A 12728-nucleotide genomic window follows, 5' to 3' on the forward strand; every position below is an offset into this window, starting at 1 on the left:
TTTTTCTTTCCTCTTCTTTTTACTTCTGGTTGAGCTCTGATCATCCAGTCACTGAAGCCAGGATAAGTGGGTATTATCTGCAAGTGTGGGTGTTCTTATACATATGCCGTCTCTTCTTATCAGCTGGATGCTTCACTCTCCACTCTAGTCCTCTGTGGCTATGTCACTGACTCTGAGCCCAAGAGTCCCCAGGCCTTGCCACACTGTTGGCTAACCAGGTCTTCACCTGGGTTCACAGAAGTCTATTGAACGTTGTAGGGCTTAGCTCACCGCTTCATTGCTGTTTTTCCCTCACTTCCCCTTATCGGTGTCGAGCGTGGTCACCAATCACAGCCTGTATTCCCGTTGAGTCTTAGTTTTGGAAGGGGGTTTGCATTGAGGGGACCCGACCACTTGCCTTGATGTTTCCTGGGCCCTTCCATCTTCTTTTGATACTTTTTGCATCTTTCAATTTTTGCCCATAGAATCCTTCAATATTGCAAGTCGACGCTTGAATTTTTTTTTTTTCAGGTCTTTCAGTTTAAAAGATGCAGATCATGTTCATTAGTAGATATCTTCAATATTTTTATATTTTAATCTCTTTTATAGTTATTTTGGCCCCACCCTCGAAATAAACTCCATTGTATAAATAAAATACAGTAAGAGGGCATTACCTGTAACTAAATTCTGTTACTTGGCCATAAACCCAAAACCTATTGCCATCAAGTCAATTTCAATTCCCAGCAACCCTAAAGTGCAAAGTAGAGCTTAACCATAGGGTTGCCTGAGCTGTAATATTTACGGGAACCGTTTGCCAAATCTTTCTCTCATAGGGCAGCTGTTGGATTTGAACCACTAACCTTTCGGTTAGCAGCTGAGCACTTAACCACTGTGTCACCAGGGTTCCTTTGACCATAAATAATTGATCATAAATGCACATTTACATGAAAGTCACATAAGAAAACTTTGTGTAATTTCAGGCCTGTGCTAAAATTACAGGCTTGTGGGTGTCATGTTATGTAATTGTCCATAGAAATGTGGCATGCAATCTTCATTATTTGTAATATAAATAGCACATGCCCATTCAAATGAAATTTTAAGCAAATCTACTTTCTAGTCCCAAATATTTAATTAGTCACTTTAAGATTTTTTTTTTTTTTTATATTTAGCATTTGTCCTTAGGAGGAGCTGTTAAAGTTAAAGAAGTGTGAATATCTGTCAAACACAGTTTTTGAAAGAGTGTATGTACGTTTTATATAGTACAAGAAAAGCATAATTAATAGCTGATTAGGATAATGAAAGTAATATACACCAGATGTAGAGAAGACCTTGTGGAAAATTAATATGAATTAGGTAACATGCGATTTGGTCAAAGCAAGCTTGTTGAGAAGAATTAAAACAGTGGACATGTGGATGGAGAATCAGTGTCTGTCTACCTCCTCCATCTAGGGAATAATTTAATCAAGTTTGCTATTGTAATACTCAGGGCTTCAATCTGTTCCATTTTCACAAATCGATAACTTGGGATTTGGGTTTTGTTATGCAGGATTCCTGTATGGTCAAGGTGTCGTGTTGAGATGATCACTTATTAAGTAATTAAATAAAGCCATGTCTGTAGGTACAAATGGAAAAGTAACAAAAGATTTTGAGTTCTCTGATTCACTTCCAGATACCACTTAATTAATAGATAACTCATTCCCTGTTTAAGTTCATTGGTTGGCAGCAGTTTAATTCTCTTTTCTTATGCCTTCCAAATGTTCACCAAAAGTTTATGCTTTGAGAAACTAGAAATCAGTAATTCTTTAATTGGCATACACAGGTGCATTTGGAAGCAATATACACATAATAGTTATGTTTAACATCTTTTAAGACCTTAATATGTGCCAGGCGTTATGATAAGTGTTTTACTTCCATTATGTCATTTACTCCTCATAGCAATGAGGTATAGTTGTCATCAATATCATCTGCATTATTCCAGTTTTCAGACGAGGTACTCTGATCATAGACAGATAAAGAAATTTATCCAAAGTTATACAGATAACAAATTATAGACCTGAAAGATGAACCCAGACCAATTGGTCTTAACCAATATATACATATGTTGATAATGTCGTAAGGGACAAGAAGAGAAAAATTGTATCGTTTTAATTTATAATTACATTAATTCATAGAAATGTGTATAGTTTTTTATGTGGTGTGAGTCTTCTTTGCTGATTTACTTCATTGATTTTCATCAAGTTATTATAGATGTAAGGAGTGCAAGTAGATAGTTTTTCCTACCTGCTAGAAATAATTAATTGATGAATTTTTAAATAATCTCTTCCATATTTGCTTTTAGGCAATTATATTTTAAGTCATATTCTAATTTTGAAATGTGTATAGATCAACCTGGTCCAAAACGTTGCTCACAAAAAGGGTGTCAATTACAATGTGTTCTTGGATCTACTCTGAGGAACTCACCAAGCATAAATGGTTTAAGGTAGTATACCTAGTTTAGGTGAAAACACTTGTGTTTCTTTTTAAAAATAGAATAACAAAAATGGAGTCAGTTTGTTTTTGTTAAGTTGCGATTGAACTGGTTCTGACTCATAGCGACCCTAGTCATAACAGAATGACACACTACCTGGTCTTGTGCCATCCTCACAGCTGTTACCTTTGAGCCCATTGCTGCTGATAATGTGTCGATCCATCTCCTTGGATTGCCTTCCTTTGTTTTGCTGACCTTCAACTTTGACAAGCATGCTATCATTTTCCTGGGACTGGTCCCTCCTGATAACATGTCTGAAGTATGACAAAGTCTCGCCATCCTGGCTTCTATGGAACAATCTCGTTGTACTTTTTTCAAGGGATATTTGTATGTTCTTCTGACAGTCCATAGTACTTTTAATATTCTTCTACAGTACCATAATTCACATGCTTTGATTCTTCTGTGGTCTTCCTTACTCATTGTCCAACTTTCACATGTGTATGAAGAGAATCAAAATACCATGGTTTGGGGCAGGTGCACCATAGTCCTCAAACTGGCACCTTTGTTCTTGAACACTTTAAAGAGGCCTTCTGTAACAGATTTGCCTAATACAATAGGTTGCTTGATTTATTGACCATTGAGCTACATGAGTGCTGATTCTGGATTCAAGCAAAATGAAGTAATTGACAACTTCAATCTTTTCTCCATTTATCATGATGTTATTTATTGGTCCAGTTGTGAGGATTTTTATTTCCTTTACATTGAGGTGTGCTCCATATTTAAGGCTATAGTCTTTGATCTTCATCAGTAAATATTTTAAGTCCTCTTCATTTCCAACAAGCAAGGTTTTAATAGCTGTATTCACAGGCTGTTAATAAGTCTTCCTTAAATTCTTCTTCTTAAGATAATCCAGCTTCTTGCATTATTTGCTCAGCATACAAACTGAGTCAGTGTGTTGAAAGATATACTAACCCTAGTACACACCTTTCCTGATTTTAAACCATGCAGTATCCTCTTGTTCTGTTCTAATGACTGCTTCTTGGTCTATATACACTCCCTTTAGGAGCACGCTTATGGGGGTTCTGGAGCACCCATTCTTCATAGTGTTATCCATAGTAGAGTCAAATGTAGAGTCATATGAAAACTGGAGTCATTTTTAAGTTCATGGAAAAAATATAAAAGAGAAGAGAAAAAATGCCTGCATGCAGAAATAAAGACTAAAATGTTTGGATTGACAATCAGTGTAATAAACTTAAAGTTGTTTGTATGGAGGCAGAGGAAAAATAATTTTTAAAAGTTATGATTATTAAAAACAGACTTTTATTTTAATCACTTATAAGTAAGATTAGGATTCAGAGATGCTCTTTAGATATTGCTAAAATAGTAAATTTAAAATATGGAATGGGATAGATTCCTAATGAGTTATGATTCCTCTGTAATTGATAAATAAATGCAAGAATTTTTTCTTTTGAAATATTAAAGTAATATAAGCCTAAAAAACCTAAAACAATTTATAAGAAAATTCAATAAAGCAAGTAGGATATAAGATTAAAAAACTAGATAAATAGATTTCCTATGTATCATAACTTTAGCATTTTATTTTTTAATTAATATTTATTTTGCCATTAACAACAAAAATGTAACATTCATAACATATTAGGAAATTTAATGAGAAAGCATTCATTGAGTTTGTCATTGTTGTTAAGTGTCATCTAGTTGGTTCTGACCCATAGCAACCCTGTATAGATTTTCCAAGGAGCAACTGATGGGTTTGAACTGCCAATCTTATGGTTCACAGTCCAGTGCTGATCATGCAGTGCCAGATGTCCTCACTGAGAATAGTCAAGAAAACAAAGAAGAAAAAAGAATAATTTCATAGTGAATATACTGAATCAAAATGTTAAGATATATGAAAAGGAATCAAGACTACATTGAGTGAGACAGCGTATTTCCCTAAGTCTAATACAAGTCCATTCTATTTTATTAACTAGAATAACATATTGATTACTATCTTGAAATTATTTACAAAGGGTTTATAATATAATGGAAAATGCTAGTTATATTATCAAGTGATAAATATGTAAATACAGAAAGTAAACAGAACGAAATATGCCTAAATGTGAACCTTACTGACTATTATGGAGTCCTGGTGTGGCACCGTAGGATAAGCACTGAACAAGAAGCTCTGTTTGAACTGCAAGATTGGCAGTTCAAACTCACCAACCCCTCTTGGAAACCCTACACAGAGTCACTGATTCAGATTCGACTCGACAACACTTAACAACGACAACAATAGTAACAACATTAGCTATTATTGGAAGATGGGGTCATTTTTTCACTTTTTGTATTTGTGTGTATTTTTCCTAAGAAATATAAATACTTTTGTAATAGGAAAATATGCAAATGCCATTTTTGACACACTAGATAAAAACTTAAGGACTTTGGTCTTATGGATAAAAGAAGTGTTTATATTTTTGCATACATCCTCATCTTTATTGTTCGTTCACATGGTTTTAAATTTCCTTAGAAAGATGTGCGGGACATTCTCACTCCAATTCAAATAGAAGCTGCTTACCACCTTGGACATCACGTCATCAATAAACGAAGTATTGAGGAATTCCAACCCCTTCAGCCAATTCTTCAGCAGAAGAAAGAAAAAGACATCATTAAAAAAACGGTTAGGATATTTTTCTTTCTTCAAATATTATTTACATGCAAATAGCGTTTTTAATGTGGCATCAATCTGGGAAGTGAACTATTTCTCTGAATTCTTCATTATAATTTTTTAATGAATAGCTTTCTTATAAAAATAGATGTATGGTATATCTTGTTTTCTATTTTCTTTAAACTTTTTCATTTCCTTTAGAAGAGTGAAGTGAATGTTTTTAAATATGTATTTAATCATAGCTGTAGTTCATGTGTGTATAAAATGCTAATTTTCTTTCCTCACTACCTTGCCAGTGAAGAAAATATATTACTAGAGAGAAATTGTAACAGAAGTAAGTTATATTGATGGGTTAGTTATTCAGTATCATCATGTATGATCTATTTATCTTTGGTTTTCTAATTTTGTCTCTCTGTCTCATTCACCCTACCCACGGATTCACTTCCCTTATTAGTCTAATTCCCTTGCTGTGTTTTCCTCATTTATAAACATATGTATTTATGTTACACATCAATTTCTGTTTTTGTTTTGTTCTTAAATTTTCATTATATGCTTTTCAGCTACCTTCATTTGAAAATAGATCTTCATACTTTCTAAATAATGAACTGCATTTTCTGTACTTACAGTTGTAATTCCAGGAAGTAATTCCAGGAAATCTTGCTCAAACTTATGCTGTCCAGCTGTAAAAAGACAGTCTACAGGGTATGTTTGGGCATGGTAAAGAACATTCATTAAAACATCTGCTAATGGCATAATGCCAAAGATGAAAGGGACATTTAAGTGTCTAATTCATACCCTGTCCAGACAAAATTGCTCCTAGTTACTTTAAGAAATTTGAGCATACAATCATCATTGTCTAGTCTAGAAAGTAAATCAAAGGAAGATAGTAACTTAAGAGCACATTATCTTTATATCCTTATAAAAATTCTTTATGTAAGTCATCTTTTTACTCTTCTGTTAAGTTTTAATTTTCAATATCAATAACTTTTCAATGCCTTTAATAATGAAAATTGCAATGTTATAAGTACACAAACCTTAGTAATTTGTAGTTACATTAGAATTATCTACATTTTGATTCTTAAAGTTATCTGCTTTACAAATGAGAGGACAGAAAAAAACAAAAACATTTACTTAGTCATTTTGAGAATGATTGATGCTTTTCTATGGCTGCTCCAGATATAGTCAGCATGTGGTCTGCAATGCTACTGATGATACTGTTACCACTTTCCAGTTTTCCTCCCTGGTTCCTTCTCTGACTTTCTAGAGTTCTCTTAGTTCTGCTTTTCTTCCTCATTCATCCATTCCTCTCATCTTCCTTTCTTTTTATCCCTCCACATTTGTCCTCTTGTTAGACTTGTTGCTCATCTCAGATGTGCCTGGCCTATACCTTCTGGTATTTTGTGTTGCTGTTGTTAAGTCCTTTGAGTCAATTCCAGCTCATAGTGACCCTGTATAAGGTTCCCAAGGCTGTAAATCTTTACAGGAGCAGAAAGCCCCATCATTCTCAGCGGAACCCCTGAAAGTTTCAAACTGCTGACTGTGAGGTTAGCAGCCCGACTCATAACCACTATGCTACCAGAGCTCCTAAAATGTATATGTTGGTGCTATCAAAGTGCTAGAGTGATATCAATTCTAAAACCCTAACGATAGGCTAACATTTAATTTTGTCCAGCATTTTCTCAAAGTAGTATTTCTATATTCCAACATTTTATCAATTTTAATGAATACAAAATCACTGTTCTTCCATTTTTCAAAATTAAGTAAGTGCTATGATTGAGTGTAAGAAGTGTGATTAAACTGTAGCCACAGAAAATTGATACTAACTGCATGAAGAACATCTTGGCAGCACCACTTTTTAAACACTTATATTGGTTATTTACCTAAATGTGATTGAAATTTTTTTCACAACTGTTACAAAAGGAAACAAAAAGAATTGGTTGGAATGAAAAACTGAGACCACACTAGTATTTTCCAATATCCATATTCCTATAGGGGCTTTTCGTTTAACCTTAGTTCTCAAACTTTATTTTATTTAACAAGTTTAGACTCTCAGTTTACCTTTTGGAGGAACTTACTTATAGGAGCCCTGAAATAATTTCTTATTTGAACCTACTGAATAATTCTTAAGTTGAATTCCTCAAAAGAGTGTTACCAATATGGTGCATCATTTCATTTTGTCATGTATTACAGATATCTTTTTTTTTAAGCACATATATACCCACTTAGTGAATTAAAATAAAATATTTTGTCATGTTTTATTTCCAGATAAACTTTGCAAGGTTTTGTGTCCATGAAAATTGTTCTGCTGATTTACAGGTGTCTGCAAAAATTGGATTTACAAAGTAAGTGCACTGTCTGTTATTTTTTAGCTAAAAGAAGGGAGCATGTATGTTTGGGTTCCAGAGAAAAGAACTAATAACAAATCTTAGAGGTTAACAGCATGTAAAGAACTGGAAAACAAAATCATTCTACTGAGAGAGATTAAATGATCTGTATATCATTCATAATAGCACTTTTTCAAAGAATGAAAATATGTGAAAAAAGGCAATATGGAATATGTTTTAGTCTTTCATTGGTAGCTCACGATACATTTCAGGATTTATTTGCACCTTGGGTTATCATGATCATAACTACAGTTATATATTAAACATTTGTAGATGTCTATTAGCAGAATTTTGGTGTTTGGTGGTAAAATAAGCTTTCACTACACAATACTTTATTTTTTATCAACCAGAAAACTGATTATATAATTCAGATTGTGTACAAAGCAGAAAATTTCCTAAATACTGTATAACAAATTTGAAAGAGAAATAACCCATGTTACTCTACTAAATTCATAGAAAGGAAAACAGAAAAAGAAATAAATTAATGTGTGCCTAGTACTGGATCAGTGTTTGTTGGTGTTATTATTTTATGCTGAGCTATAAACCAATTGTAATTTTGATACCATGTCTAGATACTCTGTAATCAAAATGTTTTGCATAATCAGAGGAGTGATGAAAGAAAATGAATAGAAGAGAGATAAAAATCTATCCTTCAGGCTGATTACATATGGAAGTGGAAGTGGGGAGGAGGATTCAGAGCAGTAAATTAGCTTTGGAAGGTCAGGCAAGAAAGAAAATATGAGGTACTTCAAAAAGCTAAATTAAAAAGATTTTTAATTAAGAAATTAAAGAATCATTTCATGTTTTCCCATATAATTTGGGAAATGTTGAATTGGGTGTGACTTCTATGTGTAGCTCTCTGCTTGAAAATCTAGCTTTATATTAGATTTGGATGTCCTCTGAAGACCAAACAGTTAAGCATTCAACTGGCAATTGAAAAGTTGGTGGTTTGAACCCACCTAGAGGTATTTCAGAAGAAAGCCTAATGATCTGCTTCCAGAAGATCACAGCTATGAAAACCCTATGGAGCACATTTCCACTCTGCACACGTGGGGCTACCATACATCAGAATTCAGTCTACAGCAACTAGGTTCTAGACTTAATGACTTGAGAGAATCCTTGGTGGGTGAGGGTGGTTTTGAGAATGTGAATTTCAGATCACATTCTCAAAAAGATCAAATCTTGGGAGACAACTGTATTTAAAGACCTGAAAGGGATTGGAAGGCACTGTGGGAGACTGAAACGTGTGCTTAGAGAACTAAGAGGAGAACCAAGTCTACAGTGCAATAGCCAGTGGAGAATATAACAGGCATTTAAGTAATTCCGGTATGGCACTATAAGTGAAACACTGGAATGCTAACCAAAAGGTTGGCAGTTCAAACCCACCAGTCACTCTTTGGAAACCCTATATAGGGTCGCTATGAGTTGGATCCAACTTTACAACACTTAACAATAGAAACAATATTCAGAAATTTTTCAGAGAGATCAAAGAGCATTGTGACTGAGGATAGGTCATGCTGACAAATGTTAAGATAGAAATTGCACACAGTAATAGCTAGATGACAAGGATTTGAAGGTTGGAGATAAAGAATAAGAAGCAAATGTTTTTGGTTATGATCAAAGGAAGAAGATTATATTGGAGATAAGTAAGTTTAATGAAGAACTTTTATGTTTATATCAAATGTTATTTATTTTAAATCATGGGGAGACATAAGCAAGTATGAGTGTGAAAAGAAGGGAAAGAATAAATTAGATATTCAAATATAATGGGCCTGTTTCTGTTCCTGCTTAAACTCACCTCAGAAGTATTTGACAGCTAGCTATTCACGTCATCTTTTTGAAAGTGTTTCCTTCACTCCAAGGGTGGCAAATCATTTTTCTAACAAAATTTGCAACAACATTCATGGGCCATACAAAATTATCAACTTAAAAATTAGCCTACTATATGTGGTCAAACATTTGATTAACTTACCAGTAATGTGATGATCCAACCTTGCTTGCTGAAAGTGAAGAGGACTTAAAATATTTACTGATGAAGATCAAAGAGCACAGCCTTCCATATGGATTGCATCTCAATACAAAGAAAACAAAAATCCTCACCACTGGACCAATGAACAACATTCTTATCAACAGAGAAAAGACTGAAGTTGTCAAGGACTTCATTCTTCTTGGATCAACTGTCAGCACTCATGGAAGCAGCAGTCAAGAAATCAAACAACGCTTTTCATTGGACAAATAAATCTGCTGCACAAGACCTTTTAAAAGTATTGAAGAATAAAGATGATAGCTTGAGGATTAAGATGCACCTGATCCAAGCCATGGTATTTTCAATAACCTCATATGCATGTGAAAGCTGGGCAGTGAATAAGGACGACTGTAGAAGACTTGATGCTTTGGAGTTATGGTGTTGGAGGAGAATATTGAAAGTGCCATGGACTGCCAAAAGAATGAACAGATCTGTGTTGGAAGACCTGCAGCCAGAGTGCTCCTTGGAGGCCAGGATGGCTAAACTTCATCTCTCATACTTTGGACATATTGTCAGAAGGGACCAGTCACTGGAGAAGGATATCATGTTTGGTAAGGTGGAGGGTCAGAGAAAAAGAGGAAGACCCTCAGTGAGATGGATTGGCAAAGTGGCAGCATCAATGGGCTCAAGCATGGCAACAATAGTGAGGTTGGTCCAGGATTGGGCAGTGTTTCATTCCTTTGTGCATAAGGTCGCTATGAGTTGTTACCGACTCAATGGCACCTAACAACAACAACAACAATGTGATGGCTGTGAGTTCTGGTGTGGCACTGTGGATTAATGCGCTGGACTGAAAAGTTATGTGAACCAAAAAATCGGTGGTTCAAGCTCACCTGCCCTTCCTTGGAAACCCTATACAGGGTCACTATGGGCCAGAACTGACTCAATGGCACTTAACAATAAGAACAAATGTGATGGCTGGCACTGCCGTTGCCTTGGCAGGGCCAGACCAAATGATTTTGCAGGCTGGATGTTCCCTACCCCTGCTTTACTCCTTGGGCATCCTTGTTGTTGTTATGTGCCTTCAAGTCGGTTCCGAATTATAGTGCCCCTGTATAGGGTTTCCAAGGAGTGGCTGGTGGGGTCGAAACACTGATCTTGTTTCTAAAATGACCTTGTGGTCTAGTGCTTATCCTACAGCACCACACCAGGACGCCTCTTCATCTTTATCCTGTCCATATTGCTGTCTTTGGGGATCTTTGGTTTTGGCTCTTTTGGCTCCCCAAATGATCATTATGTAATCCTTTCTCTCAGATTCATATTTTTTCTGGATAATCTTGCTCACAACTGTGGCTTTTCCTGGGGCCTGCACTGTTTATGCTCCAAGCAGTATCTCTGAGTTCTACACTCACATATCCAATTGCCATGTCTTTGTGAGGGTCCTACAGATTCAACCTGCCCAATTGCTATCCACAAATAATACACCATTACTTAGTTACCAGAACCAGAATCCTAGGGTTACCCTAAACTCACCTCTATTTCCTTTGCTGACATCCAGTAAGTTACTAAATCCTAAAATTCACCAGTGAACTATATCTTTTTAGCCAACATACTTCTCTACCACTATTTTCCAAAAGTAAGCATTCAGTACCCTACCTGGATCACCAAGCTTCCCCCAATTCTGGGTGGCTAATTTTGTATTTTATTTTGTTTTGTTCCTCTATTATAATGTTTTCTTAGTAAATGTCTAGAATACAATGTGTCAGTGGTTCCTTATGACTCTAAATTGGAAACTGCTCATTGCTGTTTTGCACCAATTCCCTAGGACAGTGGCACAAAATGTTAAGGATTCAGTTACTAACTAAAAGGTTGGCAGTTCAAGTCTACTTATAGGTGCCCCAAAAGAAAGACCTGGCAATCTACTTCTTAGAAGCCAGCCAATGAAAGCTCCACGTAGCTCAATTTTTACTGTCACATAAGAGGGTCACAGTGAATCAGAATCAACACAACAACATCTGGTTTGGTCTTTTTTTCCCAATAATGGCCGAATACTTATAATTGTTTAGTTCTGTCATGTTCTCCTGAGCCGCTGCATCTTTTTACTTCTCTCATGTATCTAGCTGATACTGTTTTAATCTTCCTTTAAATTCTTCTCTCTCCAAGGGGAAGCCCCCTTGTCTCCAGCTACATAAACTCTTGTGTCCCTGGCCCTTTGCACTTGGACATAGCACCAGTACTGACTTACTCCACATTATCCTGCTTGAAGTCAGGTTTCTGTCTTTTCATCCTTGTATTTCCAATGCACGGCCTGTATGCAATGCTGTAGGAGACTATTAGATGTTCATGCATAAGAGATGTCCAACTCAAAGGTGGAGGAATTAGCATTACAAAGAAGTTTAGAGCTCCTTATCTTAAGATGGTACCTGGGTGATGCAAATGTTTAAGAAGTTGGTTACTAAAAAAAGGTTTAGTAATCGACTTCAGAATAATCGGTCACTGAAGACCTAATTCTGCTCTGACACACCATGAGTCAAAATCAACATGACAGTAGCCAGTTTGTTGAGTTTTGATTTATCTTGAGATGGGAAGTATGAAATATACTTCTTGTCATTAACACATTTAAGTGTAGAAAGAAGAAAATGGAGCAACTTTATGGACGGCCATGATAAAAATGAGTTCTTATGTGGAAAGTGAGGACTTGGAGGGTGAATCTGAGATCTTGAAAGAAATGGAAAGAGATTCACGATGGCTGTTATAATAAAGGTTGGATGTTATTGTTGTTGATTCTGACCAATAGCGGCCCTGTATAGGGTTTCCAAGGAGCAGCTGGTGAGCTTAAACCACTGACCTTGCAGTTCAGAATGAGTAAAAATGTTGGTAAATAATGCTAAGTGCCCTGCTGAGGTGGGATCACTATTGTTGTTGTTAAGTGCTGTGAAATCTGTTCCGACTTATAATGAATTTGTATGTGGTTTCCAAGGAGCAGTTGGTAAGCTTGAACCACTGACCTTGCAGTTCAAACCGACTTTGCAGTCTAGCACGTTAACCCATAGCGCCATACCAGGAGCAGTAAATAAATTCATTCTTTTCACTTAAGCAAAGACAATATAATCCACAGTATCCACAGTCAAGGGCCAAAAGTCCTTGTCTGTTTGAGTGATATTTGTACTTTATACTTTCATTATCCAGAGTCTTTGCTTAGCTAGTCCAAAAACAGTGACCATAAACTACTTTGTAACCCAGCAGCATGGTGGTGCATTTGTAGAT

General features: G+C 35.7%; 1 protein-coding gene across 1 annotated transcript in view; it reads left to right on the forward strand.

Moving 5' to 3' along the window:
* ITGA4 (integrin, alpha 4 (antigen CD49D, alpha 4 subunit of VLA-4 receptor)) overlaps nt 1-12728 on the forward strand; it is a 111814-nt gene that overhangs the window by 69481 nt on the left and 29605 nt on the right. The window contains exons 16-17 of the mRNA XM_006864009.1: nt 4974-5123; nt 7377-7453. Of these exons, the coding sequence (XP_006864071.1) occupies nt 4974-5123; nt 7377-7453 (227 nt within the window). The remainder of the gene's footprint in view (nt 1-4973; nt 5124-7376; nt 7454-12728) is intronic.

The sequence above is a fragment of the Chrysochloris asiatica genome, unplaced genomic scaffold (genome assembly GCF_000296735.1).
Source record: "Chrysochloris asiatica unplaced genomic scaffold, ChrAsi1.0 scaffold00059, whole genome shotgun sequence".
Lineage (NCBI taxonomy): Eukaryota > Metazoa > Chordata > Mammalia > Afrosoricida > Chrysochloridae > Chrysochloris > Chrysochloris asiatica.